The sequence below is a fragment of the Nicotiana tomentosiformis genome, chromosome 4 (assembly GCF_000390325.3).
Source record: "Nicotiana tomentosiformis chromosome 4, ASM39032v3, whole genome shotgun sequence".
NCBI classification, from domain to species: Eukaryota; Viridiplantae; Streptophyta; class Magnoliopsida; order Solanales; family Solanaceae; genus Nicotiana; species Nicotiana tomentosiformis.
In genome coordinates this window covers 137,648,366-137,662,714 of record NC_090815.1, presented here as the reverse complement: position 1 = coordinate 137,662,714, position 14,349 = coordinate 137,648,366, and the positions used below count along the sequence as shown (strand labels likewise).

Here is a 14,349-nt window from a genome sequence, read left to right as displayed (position 1 = left end):
CACAATTCCTGCAACTTCGTTTTCTTTGAGTTTCAATCTGAAATTTTATCAAAAACCAACTCTAACCAATTTCCTTCAAAATTGAGATATAAAGAAGGTATATTCTTTTGTCATTTGCAAGAACAGTCGATCAAAACAAATCACAGATTCGTAAATTTCGAATATTGAATTCAAAGTTTCGGAACTTTTTAATGGATATCAATAGAGAACCATTTGCTACTTAATTTTAGAGACAATTTTCACCATTTTCATATGCATTGTGAGAGAAGTACCAATTTTGGGTGATAAGTACGAGGGAGAGGAAATGAGATGTAAAATCTTTTGAAAAATGGATGAAATTCGAATTTTTAGGAAGGGGTTGGTGAAAGAGAGAATGGAGTGCTAAATTTAAGGAATCTTTTATTTTCTTCTTTTTTATGGTTTTGTACATAAATGGTAAATATAGATATAGAATATAATTTGTATGACCCTAAATAAAAGTGATAAATAAGTTTCTATTAAAATATAGCTAAGTAAATTTCTCATTTATCAATACTGACAAGAAGCGAAAAGACATTGATCAAACCAATTCCAACTTCTATAGATCTGCACATATTCAACAATTCACATTCAACTGAAGAGCCCTTTTCTTTTCGTTTCCCCACTCTCGTGTACACAAAAGGACTTGCTGACTTTTTTCTTCCAAAAAAAAAAAGAGTGGTGCTAAGAAATGATCTTAGATGGAGACCTTTATACTAAAAACGATACTAGTTACCACACAAGGTAAAAGTAAGCCAAAATGAAAAAAAGAGAGACGATGTTGAGCCTTCCTATTTGTTTGTGCGCCATCCAGTCTCCGCCTCAGCAAGGTAATGCAAAGGAATCAAACGCCCTATAATCATTAGCGCTATGTTCTCTCCAAGAAGGCCATTTTTGTCAGTTACACCCTTGACAAAAGTCATCACCACCAACAAAGCTCCCCCACAAATGCTTTTATTAATGGTCAGGGAAAGCTCCCAGTAAACCCAAGCCATAAGTCTTCCAAATTTCATAGTTAAGTTGCAAAAGATTCATGATGCCACTATATTTGCAGAAGCAGCCAACTCTGCCAATTGCTTGCCACCAAGCATGGATACAAGCTCAGATGATATGAAAAGTTTCGGTAAATCTTCAATTTCTTCTTCCTTGAAATTATAAATTGGTTGAAGTTTTCTTGCTTCAACCTCGGCAGCATCAGCCTCTGCCATTAAAGCCTCAGCTTCTTCCTGGTGACCCAACTCCCAAGCCGCTGATCTCTCAGCTCTAGCCGCTCTAGCAATTAGAATTAGCCTCTGGAATCTAGTCATAGCCAACTCTTTTTCCTTCAATGAAATCTGCACTTCAGTTTCCTGCAGCCTATCAACGGTGTGGCATATTTTATCCTCAAGCTTCTTAAGCTCTAACTTAGTGCTGTCCTTTTTGCACTGTATTTCTTCCTTTTCAATGCACAAGGCCTTACCCTCTGCAGCTAGTCGTGCTGCTTCTTTAAAATTTCTTGTAGTAGCAGCAACCTTCTTCTCTGCCTCCAACTCTGGAATTCTCCTGTCAATGAAAAGAAGCCGCTGCTTACAGGATTCAACTTCCTGCTGGATACTTGACTTAGTTGAAGATAACTCCTGCAAGTGGAGATGCAAAAGAATATTAGAGAGATGGAAATTGAAGAAATGTTAAAGCATTTTCCAAGCATTGCACATTAAATTAATGAAAACTATGACCTTCATTAGGCTGAAAGTCAGTAGTCATGCTTACAACCTTCAGATACTAGGTTGCAAAAATAAGTCTTGCTTGGTGTTGCTATCAGTTGCATATAAAATGCGTCCATGAATACATTTGGTGACTTCATGGTCGCCAATCCCAAGAAGCTCAAACATTTCAGATGCATTGTTGTGAGATTAAATGGGATTGGGATGCCTACATGCGGACAGTTTAGATATTTCGCCTCAGTTTTTCAAGAGATTTGCATGATCGATGAAGATGTAACAAAACAACAATAACAACAGACCCAGTGGAATCCCACAAGTAGGGTCTGGGGATGGTAATGTGTACGTAGACCTTACTCCTACCTTATGAAGGTAGAGAGGTTGTTTCCCATGGACCCTCGGCTCAAGAACAGTGAAAAGGAAGCAATAAACAAATAGTAGCAGCAACAAGATACTAGGCAACGGAAGCAAATGGCAAAGTGTGTAATAGCAAAGATCTAGGAACACGAAAATAGATGAAGATGTAACATATAAAGTTAAAATATGATGGCTAAAATGAAAGAGTGCTAGACGGACGTATCATGTGATTAGAGGATACTTACCAAAGTGAAAAGCAAGGTTTATAAAAAGGTTGTGAGACCAGCAATGCTATATATGAGCGAATATTAGGCCCGTATACGCAAGAAGAGTGTTGCAAAAATGTAAATGTTAAGATGGATGTGTGACTCAGGCAAAAGGTGCAAGTAGTACACGGAGGAAAAACTGTTTGAGATAGTTGGCCATGCCATACGAGGACCAGATGCATTGACCAGTACATGAGACACCATGATAGTCAAAGATATTAAAATAAGACGAGGTAGCACTAGAATCGCATGGAGGAAAGTTATTTCAAAAGACTTTCAATTTCTTGAAATCCAAGAGTGAATCATAGGATAGAATGGAAGCAAATTATCTGTTATAGTCGCACCAAATAAAACTCGTGATTTGTTCCAGAGGACTAATTACTGGGTAGTGGGACAAGTCTAAATGTGGAACGAATATAAAAGATTCATATAACCAAGTAGTTTGGGATTAAGGAGTAGTAGTTGTTTTTTTATAAGCACCTCAAAGTACTTTCCTGGCAGTGTTTAAAACTAGAACCACAATAGATGATGCTTTCATGTAACTTCTCCACTGTGTACCTTACTCTTAAGATTTTAACTACTCTAATACTCTTTTGAAATGAATTCTGCAATTAGAATTCTCATAAAAAGATTTCAAAAAAATACAAAAAGCTACACTATAAGAGGAACTACTTCGTTAAAGACGCTCTTTTGAACCCTGACAGCATTTGACAATACTGCAATTTCCATGATTTAAAATAAAAAAAGAGAATTCAGTTACGTATATGGTTGCTGACGTTCTAAGTGTTTACACAGCTAATATAGTAAAGTGTTGTGCACTACACGAGATCTTAGCCAAAACACCGAGAAAGCTATAATAGCAATCTGTCGTGCAACAGGCAACAGGATGCTGGTGCCTGCTAATTTGAGTACCGACTCCTGAGCAAGAAGTTGCTATCCAGATAAAAGGTTTCTCCCCAGATTGCTAGTGAAGTTTCTATTCAAATAAGATTCACCAGCTAATATGTGTTAAACCGCATGCCCCCCCCCCCCGGGCTCTCTCGTCTCCATATTACACCAAAAAGCCAAAATAAAAGGACTCGAGCTTTCATCTATGAATGTTCTCTGCTTTGCTCTCAGAATATCTCAAATTCCTTCCTTTCTTCCCAAATGAACCACCTACACAAGCTGGGAGTTTCCCAGGTCCTCCTCCTAGTTTTACCAATTTATTTCCCTCCAAACAGAAGAGGTTTACCTGATTGTTCTGCCTATTGCTCACCTTACTCAAAATATTCAAGAGCAGTTACCAGATTTGAGACACCATTGGGCAGTGCAAAGGCATATGCCTTTTTTGTAGGTTGACCGCTTTCATACAATACTGTGGTACCTGGTGGGATTGGCGGAGGATCCAGTTGCTTCATGAAGCCCATGCTTTTGAGCTAGAAGAGTTTGTACGGCTCGAGAGCATAACATGTTGCTGCATTGCAAAATCTCTTGAGCATATTTACCTTGACTGAGGTATATACCATCTGGAAAATGATCTGCTACCATGAAGGAATTGAAAACTCTTAAGAAAATAAACTTAGGAGCACACGCGAACTGTATTGCTTCCAGACCTTTTTCATACATCTGGTATGCTCAACAGTGCAATATATACACATGCATGTTGCTGCAACAGTGGTGTCATTTTAGGACTCCAAAAGCTAGAGTTCTTCTAATCTAAATACAACGCAATATAATCAAATTTATCTCTACAGTTACAACACATTTGCACACAACTACAACTCTACAGCAGCCCAACTCTATCGTATCTCTAACAGAGACTGTCTCATTCATCTATCAATATCAAGACATAATTTTCTTGTCATTTCCCACTTTTATACGAGTACTTGCAAAACTAATCCCATAGCCCTCTAATGTGTTTCCATACACATGTTACATGAGCAGAGAAGCTGTACAAGAACTCCTTAAACGATCCTCTTCATTTGCAGAGAAAGCTTCTATTGAGCAGCCTGAGATCCATAAATGAACCTCTGATATACCTATGACTGTCACAAGGAGCTTGGAGAAACCGGCTAAGAACACTGATAGTTAATGTGATGACTTTTTTTAAGGTAATAGTGAATGAGATGTCTTGTCATGAGATCGTAAAGTTTTATAGAGTTCGCGAACAATATTTGATAACGAATGGAGTCCGTAGGGCTCCCACTATCCAGGAAGAAACTTAGCATTCGGTCCATAGGAGTATCAACAGGTTTGCATTTAAACATGCCAGTTTCTTTCAATACGTTCAAAGCATACTTCCTTTGTGAAATGACAGTTCCATTGCTGTACTGCGCCACCTAATGCCTAGGAAGGATCTTAGTTTACCTATGTCTTTGGTCTGAAAGTAATCGACAAGATGTTGTTTAAATTGACTAATGCTCTTATGATCAGACAGCAATACTTAAATGTCCAAACCATGCCCTTGGTCATTGCGTGGGACCATACAAAGATGGGCAGGAGACACAATAACCCAGACTCCCTCGGAGCAGGGAGGTTGCTCCATGTATACCTCCTTGACAAGCTCCCCATGAAGAAAGGCATTTTTGATATCCAACTGATAAAGGGACCAATAAAACATGGCTGTCATGGAGATAAGGAGGTGAACTGATGCAATCTTCGTTACTAGAGAGAAAGTATCACCATTATCAAAACCATCAATCAGAGTATACCTCTTTGTTACCAATCTAGTGTTGAGAGGATCAACCTCCCCATCAGCACTCATCTTGACAGTACACATCCAGCAACATCCAATTGCTGTTTTGCCCGGCAGTAAAGGAACTATCTCCCAAGTACCGTTATCATGAACAACAGTCATTTCCACAATCATAGCCTGACACCAACCTAGATGAGCCATCGCCTCTGCCAGTCTTAATTATTTTGACAGTGTATGAGACTACGAATTGGTAACAAAGGCATGAAATGAAGGTGACAAATGGTAAATATCGTTTCGAAGTGCAATAGAGAGATCAATATCATCAGATGAGTGCTTGACCAAAGCAGGGGATGTCATTAAAGCAGGCAACTAGTCACTCAGTGGACTTTGTTTAGTTATCATGAACAGAAACCTCTGCTGGATTAGCTAGTGAAGGGTTTGGTCAAAGTCGACTGGAGTAGACTTGAAGAGGAGAGGGGCTAGAGTGAGAGGATTTGGAGACGAAAGAATTGGAACAAGAAGAATCTTCGAGAAGGCATTTTGACTTAGTGAATTTGGTGAGAAGCATGGGATGTCTCGAAAAAGGTTACATCTGCTGAGATAAAGTACTTGTGTAATAGGATCATAGCATTTGTAACCTTTTTGGAGACACAAGTACACCAAGAAGATACATTTGATGAACTTTGGTTGAAAACCTGCTTAACTTATCAAGAAAACCCTCAACCTGCAATCGCATATTACAATAACATACCTAGTGTATTCCCAAAAGTGGGGTCGGGGAGGGTAGTTATGTATGCAGACCTTACCCCTACCTTGTGAAGGTAGAGAGACTGTTTCCGGTAGACCCTCGGCTCTATACCCAGTGCAACCGCATATTCTCAAACTTAATATACGAGATGTTTCTGACCCACTCTCCACATTCCTGCAATATGGGCTTGTGTTCTGAAACAACTTAGTCAAGGTTTCTTGTTTAATGGCTCTAAGAACTTCATTCCACTCTGATGAAATTAAATATTTGTCGATTCTATAGGTTTTGTGCATTGTTATCTCCTCTCTCCCAAAGTGTACAATCCTCCCTGCAAAGTAAATCTATTAGGGTAATATCGTGTATAAAATCAGCAAAAGCTCTCATGGAACTTGAGCTTCTTCTACATACTCTCCTGTCTTCGGTGAATCTAGCAACATTAAAGTCCGCCCAATAACCAAGGGCAATCTCATAATCCTCTTATTGCTGCCAATTCCATCCACAACTCATCCCTTTCATTTTTTGTGTGCGCTCAATATACCACCGTAAAAAAACCATCTAAATTCTTCCGTCACACTTCCAAATAAACAAGAGATAGAATAATTCCCGCGTTGTTGTTCTAAACTTAAAAGCCTTTTATCTCAACTTACTAAAATCCTTCCCAACCCTGCTACCTTCAGCTTTATGTTCGGCCCATGCAGCCCATCTATTACCCCAAACTATCTGGAGAATGAGCCAAATGTTTTGTAAAAGCAAGTTAAGCCTAATATCTTGATAAGTTAGGATTTTAGGATAAGTAGAAGTAAAATATGCACTGCAAATTTAGATAGCATAATAAGAGTGAAGTTGAGGTGAGATTAGATGGTATTGAGGATTCTAAATACATAAAATTTAGATATTTAAACTCAATATTTCAGGAGAATGGTATGTAACAACAGAAAACTAAAACAGAATGACAGAAATGGAGGTGTGCTATGAGAATGCTATGCGACAGGCAGATACCTACCAAAATGAAAGACATGAACAGTTGTAAGACAAGCTATGTTGTATGGGAGAGAATGTCGTGACTTTAAGGCCCATATCAATAAGATTAGTGCCGCAGCAATGTCAATGTTAAAATGAATGTCTCCTCAAATGATTACATCAGCAGAAAGGCACAAGTAATATACACAGAGGATAAAATGAGAAAATGTCACAGGAGATGGTTTGGTCATGTCCTCCTCAAACCTCCAAATGCACCACTCTAAACTATGATGATTAAAGGTGTAATGAGCAATATCTAAAGTCTCGTGGAGAAAGTTGTCTAAAACTTGCAATCTTTTAGAATTCATGCAGAATTAACAAATAATAAAATACAATGGAAGTAAAAGATCCATAGACAGTACCGGCTAGTGATGATTAATGCTTAGTCATGTTGGCATGCTTGCACTAGGTCCAGTGTTTATTAGGAGTCCTTTGGTATGTCCACAGACTTGTATGTCACTAGAAAATGTATAGAACTTTGAACTTCCAGAGTTATAGAACCTCAAACTATTGAAATGGTGAGATGAAACTGGTTCAAGTGGAATAGACTGGATAATAAGGATGCAAATAACTGATCCCAAGTAGCTCACGATTGAGTAATTGTTGTTCTACGTAATTTAAGCCTAATAAATTATGAACAACATACTTTCACATTAAGGTTAGAATGCAGAAATAGTGCAAGTATCTTATTTGACGTAGATATTGCTCTAATATGAGAATCTGAATACAGATACTCAAAGCAGAACTAACCTGAAGTGAAGATCTTGCAGCAAAAGTTTCCTGTTTGAGAATTTGGACGTCCTCTGAGATCCTTTCTTCACTTTTGGCAAGATTCACTCTATAGGCCTTGGATTTCGAGATGAACATCGACAGACTCTTTCTAAGACCAGCAACTTCTTCGTACATGTTTGCTTCATCGGCAGAACTCCTGGAAAGATTCTTAATCTTTTCTCCTCTGGATTCTTCTTGAGAAAGGTAGTTATCAATATCCTTCTTTTTTCTCAGTAAAACTTCATTCTCGACCATTAGCTCAGAAAGGCATGACTGCAGTTTATCATAATTATTATCTATACTTGTTTGAACCTCTTTAAAGCAAGAGACAACCCCATCAATCCTGTTCTCAACTTTTTGAATGAGAGCATCATTTTCTGCTATTTCTGCTTCCTTCTCTTTCACTAAAGCAAGCAGTTTCCTCAGTTCTTCGGCCAATTCTTCTTTTCTCATGCAAAGAACATCTATTTCCCTTTGGTCATCCTCCACTGATTGATCAATGGATTCATTCAAAATGGATTTAGCTTCATGAACTAGTTGGGATTGAATTTCTAATTCGAACTTGGTGACTTCTATGGCTTCAACTGATGAAAGCCACTCAGCACTGTCTTTTGAAGACATTGCTTCTGCATTCATGAGGACCGAATCTGCATTACTTGCAGCTTCCTGAAAAAAAAAATCATCAAGTTCAAAAATCTCTACCTATCTGAATTAAATCAGCTGAAAATACTTTACACACAAGAAATGGTTCTAACATCAATACGTGTTTCCAGTATTCAATAAGACTTACAACAACAACAACAACAACAACAAAAAACCCAGCTTAATCCCGTACGTGGGGTCTGGGGAGGGTAGTGTGTACGCAGCCTTACCCCTACCCTTAAAGGCAGAGAGGCTGTTTCCGATAGACCCTCGGCTTATTCAGTAAAACTTACAACATGAGAAATACAATAGTGCAGAAGATCTTTTTTTTTTCTTTTATCTTTTGAGAACAGTATTTGAAAAAGTTCAAGAGGAATAATTACTTTATACAATGCATTTATTTATGTGACTCAAGAAATAATGGAAATACATAATTATATTACGCCAGAGTATCTAGCAAGTCCATATCCATATGAAAACACAAAATTTGTTTTTGTTGTATCTGCTCTTGCTGGGGTAAGTAGCATTACCTTACCTAGAATAGACAGTTCACAAGTTTTTTCCTATATGATCTTGGATCATCTTACTAAATTCTCTTTAACTTCTTCCACTTGGCTCCACTTCTGAAGTAATGAACACTTACACAACTTACTTTGGTGTGCCAGATGTTCCGCCTCATGAGCCATTAAATGGGACTGCCATCTCATCTGAATTGACCACTTCCAATCTCAACAAACATCATTTTTGCTCAATGCTATAGCACAGATGTGTGTAATCAGCCTTAATATATAAACTTTCTTTTTTGAGAAAAAGGTCATATATAGAACTTCACATGAGCTCCTTAGGGTTGAATACGGATTAAGATCTAGATTTTACCAAGTAGAGAGAAGCCTTTACAATATTGAAATAACTATGACACGTGCCGTATTTATGAAAAAGATTATAACATGTCATAGATGAAGAATTTACAATAGACCAAAGGAATCCCTTGTTTAAAATTAGATAAAACCAATTTTATAAAAAGGGAACAATTTGCTACCATACAGACAATGGTTTGAGCAGCCTAAACACAGATACATGTAGATTCACCTGAAGATCCCAATTCAAGCGGGGGGGAAATAAAGAAAAGAGAAAAATAATCATTCAGATAAGTGCTATGCTATGCAATGCCACCAAATTACTTAAAAATGATGACTAGAACAAATTTGCAGAAGCATTTTTAGATGGAGGATAGTAACACAAGGAGAGGAAAACAAAAAAGGTTTATCATCTTTAGCAACCAATAGTCTGCATATCTCACCTCTGAAAATCTTCTTAGCAAATAAACACATTCCTCCTCAGCTTGAATAAGTGAGTCAAGAACCTCCTGCATCTTAGTGTCAACGACATCACAGTATGTCTCGGCATCTCTGAGGAGGATGACCAACCGATCCTTCTCCTTCTCTGCAAAAGCAAGATTTTCACTGACCCTTTCAGCGGTCTCAAAATCCTCTGCCTCACAAGCTTCATCCAGCTTCTTCTCCAACTCCCTATGGCGGGAAGATGCCCCATTGAAGTCGTCGACAGCTTTTCTTCTCCTACGGATAGATTCTTTCCGCATTGCGGAGACCGACATTACTGCCTCCCGCGCCAAGTTAAGCTTGTCTGCAATGCTGGCCCTGATTTGCTCGAATTTCAACTCAACAGAGTTTGCTTTCGCATTTAGATGACTAGCATCCATATTTTCCGTAATAGGAGTAGCCGACGCCAAATTACCATTTCTGTCAGGGTCAGTGCCATTGGAATCCTGCTCTGTGGCTGCAGGAATAGAAGAGGGGATATTGTTTTCTTGCTGCCTCCACTCCTCAGCTTCCTCTTCTAGCTTTTGTTCTTCGTTGGATGCGGATACTATCTCATTGAGATGGATGTGGGGTAAGGGGTGAGATTCAGAAGCATAATCTCTATCTCTGCCATATCCTATCCTTAAACCAGCCTTTTTTCTTCTCCTACTGGAACTCTGCCGAGATAGCGCCGGCAGATCAGATGGAGGTTGGGTTTCATCTTCTTCTTCATCGAGCAGTAGAGATTGAGAGGGAGTCATCAGAGTGAGATCCGAGAAAAGGTTCTCATCAAGGGGTTCATTGGATACAGCAGGAAGCTGCATAGATGTAGATGGGGAAGAAGCTGATGCATCGGCATCGGCCACGGTGGACAATTGCCCGACATCTGCACTCGGATTGAAGAGAACCATCCCATCAAACAGCGAACCCATTTCGTCTTTCTCCGAGGAGTCCTCTTTAGTCATCGATTCCATTTCAGCTTCCTCCCGTACGGCCGTCGTTCTACTTCGCCTATCTTCCCGCAATTCCTCCGTATTAAATTCTGCTTTAATCTCGAAAGGTAATTATCATATAATATAAGATCTAATCAGGGAAAAAGTATAATACTCCTAAAAACCTTAATATAATATTAGATTTAACGGAATCAAAGGTAACCAAAAAAATTATCAAAGGTGAGTTTCATAAATATCAAGCTTCGGTTTGGCCAAATTTAAAAAATACTTTTAGCTAGCGTTTGTTAATAGATTCCCAAATTTATTCTGAAAAATCTGATTTTTGTGAAATTTGATTTGAAGATGCAAATGTGTTTGGACATCTATTTTTGGTGAAGTTTGGTTTGGGAAATATGAAACATGACTTATACACACAAGTTCTAAAAACTATCACAAATACCTAACAGTACTATTATCAATAACATTCATTATATTATCGCAAACCATAATCCTGAACATAAATAAATTTGATACAAAATTATCATTTTTATAATGAACTACATGATACACTATCAAATAACCGAGAAGACGAAACAACATCGTTACAAAATAATAAATGATGGGATCTTTTATAAAATATAAATGTTTGGGGCAATTTTTTAAAAATATAATAGTGATATTTTGGTCCCTGGTTTTGAGATTTGGGATTTGGCCAAAATGTAGGCAAAATTTATGTCCAAACATGTGTTTGTCAAATAAAACCCAAGTTTATTTTGGCAAAATCTATGGCCAAACGGGTCCTTAGTCAATACTATGGTTTCCTTGGCTTCGGTTTTTTACTATTTTGCTCATGTTATTACTTACTAGTGTTACTTCTTTTTCATCTTTTCTTGACCCGATGGTCTTTCGAAAATAGGCTCTTTACTTTTTCAAGGTAGGGTTGAGGTCGCATACATATTATCCTTCTCAAACCTCACTTATAAGATTATACTAGATTTATTATTGTTATAATTTTAGAGCTTGTTTGGACATAAAAAAAATTACTTTTTTTCGAAAAAATTTCACTTTTTCGAAATTAGTGTTTGGCCATAAAATTTTCAATTTTCACTTGAAGATGAATTTTCAATTTTTTCGATAATTTAAAAAACTCCAAAAAGCCTTTTTTCAAAATTTTCACTCACAAAACTTTTAAAACAACCCAAAATAATATTCATGTCTTAGCACAACTCTAATTTTCAAATACCATTTTCACTTGAATTTTTTTTTTATTTTTTTTAGAATTTTACAATTCTTATGGCCAAACGCCCACTTAGTCAATACTTATTTTCCAAAAAGTATTTCGAAGCTCTATGATTTATGTTTGATCAAATTATTTGTGAATTCTTTGTTAGTACTAGAAATATAGTTTGTATTTGTACAATTTTTTCAAAAAGTATTTTTAAGGTCAAACTAAGAAAAGGGCGTGTACATATCTATTTAACAATTACTATCAAACAAAAATAATTTTATTTTTTTATAAAAGACTATAATAAAAATACTTCTTATTTAATTTGAGAATTGGTAATATTTACAAAAACAAAAGCAGGGAAGACAATGGAAAACATTACGATGAAGCCACGAGAATGAACAACATTTTAACGGATAATTTCTTCTTCTTTTTTTTAATGAAAAAGGATAACTTTGTAAAAAAAATAGTAATAGGGGTATTTTAGTACAATTTAACTTCTTAAGAAATTAAAGTAGTGAACGTAGTGATCATTAATTCCTATTTCATGACCCCCGAAACGCCGAAAAATAATGTTAGTCATGGCAAAGTGATGAGTATTAGTCACTAGGTCATTTTCGATGAACCCACAAATTTCAGGTTAATCGGAGTCCGGCAATATTTTAGCACCGCTAGGATACAAGTGGCCATGCATAGCACGGGTAAGTTCCATATGGTCGTGCATAGTATTCTTTTGACCCTCAAATGCCAAAAAATGATGTTCGTCATGGTAAGTATTGCTCATAAGTCAGTACCAATGATTCCAACAATTTTGCCAATCGAAGTATTCAACAAAATTCAAGAAAATCAGTATGTGTATAAACACACGAAAAAATGGGTATAATCATTAATTATGTTTCATGACCCTGAAAAGTAAAAAAGTGTATTGTTCACTAGACCTTTTTCGATGGACCTACCAAATTTTAGGTCAGTCGAAGTCCGTCAATATTTTGAGCACCGGTAAGATCCAAGCGACCGTGTATAGCATGGATAGGTTCCGTGTGGCCGTGTACAGTATTTGTATGACGCCAAAATGCCAAAAAAATATTAGCCATGGTGAGTATTACTCACATGATCGTATCCAATAGACACACCAAATTTTAAGTCAATCGGAGTTCGTCAATTAGAGTCATAAAAATCATCATTTATATAAACAGATGAAAAGATGGACATAATCATCAATTCCATTTCATGGCCCTGAAATGCCAAAAAATATTGTTAGTCACGGTAAGTTGCTTATTAGGCTGTTTTCGATGGACCCACTAAATTTAGGTTCGTTAACTTTTTGAGTACCGGTAGGATCCAAGTGGTCGTACATAGCACGAATAGGTTACATGTGGCTGTGCATAGTATTCTTAGACTCCAAAACGTCAAAAATGATGTTCGACATGGTGAATATTTCTCATAGGGTAGTATCTGATAGATCTATAAATTTTTAGGCCATTCAGAATCCGTCAACCAAAATAAGGAATAAATATACATATACAAAAAATGAACACAATTATTAATTCATGCTTCATAATCCCGAAATGCCAAAAAATAATGTTAGTGTAGATACCCAAAATTCACCAAGTCATGATGACACCTAACTCATCTTGCTAGGTAAGCCAACTAACATATGTCACAACCTAAACTGGGAATCATCTCAATACAATTATCTCAATGACTGGTAGTACAAGTCATGAGCGACTAAGAATAAGAATACAACTCAGATATGAAAAAGTTTACATCTTCTGTTTGAAATTTATATAAACAAAAATATAAGTCCTAAACTACTATGAACAAGTGGTAGCTTGTATTTGGAATGCTGGTGTATCTTTAATTTTAACATTCGTCATCCACAACATCTCAGCACCAAGATCTACACGCAATGTGCAAAAGTGTAGTATGATGACATAGTTCTCTAGAAGTTTGCCTAATAATTGTAAAGCACAATAAAAACAATGTTTAGTTACCATGTTTGAAAATTTTCAATAAAATGAGCGATATATAATCCATTTTCGAATAAACATTTCATCAAAAAAATCAATAACATCAGTTTCATAATCCACCCATTTAGACTAAAAATGGGTCGACGTACCAGGAGGACACTAAACTATAGATCCTGCACTTATATATGTGAGTTTATGTAGCTGGTAGTAAGACTTCTTATTCTGACATTTATAATGGGTAGTTTTTGAGATTCCTCAAGCCGATTGTTGTGTCGTAGGTGAGCTTGGAGAGCAATTCAGCTGGAGGATACAACTATACCTTAATCTCAAGCTAGTTAGAATCGATTGTATGAATCCATGCTCTATTTTGGCTCATAATAGTTCAATTCTCCGTACTTGAGGATTATCCATTGCTAGAAATTTTCTACTGTACTGAAGAGTCTTATAGTAAGCACTAGTCCTCTAGTTGGTATCAACTATATAGATCTTCCATTGTTTCCTATCTTTTGCTAGATCTGCCTGGTTCATAACATTCTAAATCGAGATAACTTCAGCCAGGGTACAAGGTTATTTTTAATTTTCCTATTCCTTAATTTTTGATTACTTATGAATTAGTGGCTATTTTTCAATTACCAGTTATAAATCTGGCTATTTTTTAATTTCACCCAGTGACCTGGTTAGCTAACGGAAGTGCTTTCTCTGAG

General features: G+C 36.9%; 1 protein-coding gene across 1 annotated transcript; it reads right to left on the bottom strand.

Annotated features, from left to right (window-relative positions):
* Positions 1 to 555: 555 nt before the first annotated feature.
* Positions 556 to 10,591, bottom strand: LOC104093655 (protein CROWDED NUCLEI 3-like). The gene is made up of 3 exons (XM_070200322.1): positions 9,500 to 10,591; positions 7,537 to 8,223; positions 556 to 1,634 (listed from the first exon to the last, which is right to left on the bottom strand). Exons 1-3 carry the CDS (start codon positions 10,490 to 10,492, stop codon positions 1,050 to 1,052), a joined length of 2,265 nt encoding a protein of 754 aa, XP_070056423.1. The 5' UTR covers positions 10,493 to 10,591; the 3' UTR covers positions 556 to 1,049.
* Between the last annotated feature and the right edge of the window lie 3,758 nt (positions 10,592 to 14,349).